Raw genomic sequence first — 1,870 nt, forward strand, 5'->3', positions numbered from 1 at the left:
CACTCCAGTAACCAATGTAAATTTACAATTTGATCTGTAGTGTCTTCTTTTTCTGAATCCAAACTGAACATCTGGTATTTCTCATTCCATATATAACAATTTTTGTTGCAAGATTTTGAGCATCACATTACTTGTGTGAGAAATTAATGCAATGGTCTGATAGTTGCTGCAGTCATTGATGTCTCCTCTTTTTTTTGACAAACCTATGCCATTTAATTTTGAACTACATGAAGACTGCATCAGACAATCATTATTAGACAAAAATTATCTTAGGCAAGTATTCAAAGAAGGTGGAATGCTTATTTTTGCCAAATAGATTTTTATCCTGCATTCATGGGTCTCTCTTCCACATTTTATTCTCATAACAGTATAAAACTATAATTAGTTATAATTTTCAATAGCATACAACATATTTAGAAGATATTAAAATAGCTGAAATTAGAATCTTCAAAGTATTTAATGCAGATTAGATCAGTAAATAATAATATGATTGCGATACATTGTATTTTTGCCTTAACCGTTCTAGTAATTGGTATGAGAGTAATGCAGTGATGATAAAGGTATAAATATATGTGGTTTTAAAAAACTGTTCTCACATAAAAGTTATACTGAATGAAATTCTAAGAAAAACATTTCTACCTTTGTCAGGAAAACCTCAGAAGGAAGGAAACTTCACATACAATTCATGTCTGCCATGAATGATGGATAAAGGAAATAGTTCTGCTGTAACTGAGTTTGTGCTCCTAGGACTGACAGATAATCCACAAATGCAGCTGCCTCTTTTTGTGATGTTTTTGTTCATTTATGCCATCACTGTAATAGGGAACCTTGGGATGATTGTTTTAATTTGCACTCAGTCCCAGCTTCACAACCCCATGTATTTTTTTCTGGGAAACTTGTCCTTCCTTGACCTCTGCAACTCCTCAGTCATTGTTCCCAAAATGTTGGCTGGCATTGCAGCTGAGAGTAAAAGGATTTCATACAATACCTGTGCTCTTCAGCTATATTTGTTTATCTTATTTTCAGATATAGAGTGTATTTTGCTAGGTCTAATGGCTTATGACCGATATGTGGCTATATGTAATCCACTGCTCTACACAGTCATTATGTCCAGAAAAGTTTGCAAACAACTGATGGCTGTAGTATACATTATAGGAACAGTGGATTCAATTGCATATACCTACTGCACATTTCGACTTTCATTTTGCAGCTCTAACATCATCAATCATTTCTTCTGTGACATTCCTCCCCTGCTAGAGCTCTCATGTTCTGATACCTATTTGAGTGAGATTGTGATGTTTGTCTTTGTTGCCTATGTTGAAGCAGGCAGCATTGGAATGATTCTAGTTTCTTATGCATATATCTTGAGCACCATTCTGAGAATGCGCTCTGCTGAAAGCAGGCATAAAGCCTTTTCCACTTGTGCCTCTCACCTGACAGCTGTAGGGATATTCCACGGGACAGTTCTCTTCATGTATCTTCGACCCAGTTCCAGCTATTCAATGGACCAAGACAAATGGGCCTCAGTTTTTTATACAATAATAATCCCCATGCTCAACCCTCTGATCTACAGTCTCAGAAATAAAGATGTGAAACATGCCCTGATTAAAACTCTGGGAAACACAGGCTTTTTTGAAAGGAAATGACATAGTTTCAAAACAACCAATGTACCCCAAAAGAGCAAAAGCATGTGTGGAAAATATATAATTGTACATAGTTTTAAAACTCAGGTTTTCTATGCTTCAGAAACGTATCCCATAAACCCAAAATGTAAAATCAGGAATGGAACTTATATTTCCTAGAAAATTAGTGCATCAAGCATTAATAATGTGCCCTTTCCATGGGCAGCTGCAGAAAACCACTTGGCAAG

The 1,870-nt window shown here is 35.7% G+C and overlaps 1 protein-coding gene across 1 annotated transcript; it reads left to right on the forward strand.

The window, feature by feature from the left end:
* Window positions 1-693: 693 nt before the first annotated feature.
* Window positions 694-1,646, forward strand: LOC132589702 (olfactory receptor 5AR1-like). Its single transcript, XM_060262430.1, has one exon. It carries the CDS (start codon window positions 699-701, stop codon window positions 1,644-1,646), a length of 948 nt encoding a protein of 315 aa, XP_060118413.1. The 5' UTR covers window positions 694-698.
* The last annotated feature ends 224 nt before the right edge of the window (window positions 1,647-1,870 follow it).

Source organism: Heteronotia binoei, chromosome 21 (genome assembly GCF_032191835.1).
Source record: "Heteronotia binoei isolate CCM8104 ecotype False Entrance Well chromosome 21, APGP_CSIRO_Hbin_v1, whole genome shotgun sequence".
NCBI classification, from domain to species: Eukaryota; Metazoa; Chordata; class Lepidosauria; order Squamata; family Gekkonidae; genus Heteronotia; species Heteronotia binoei.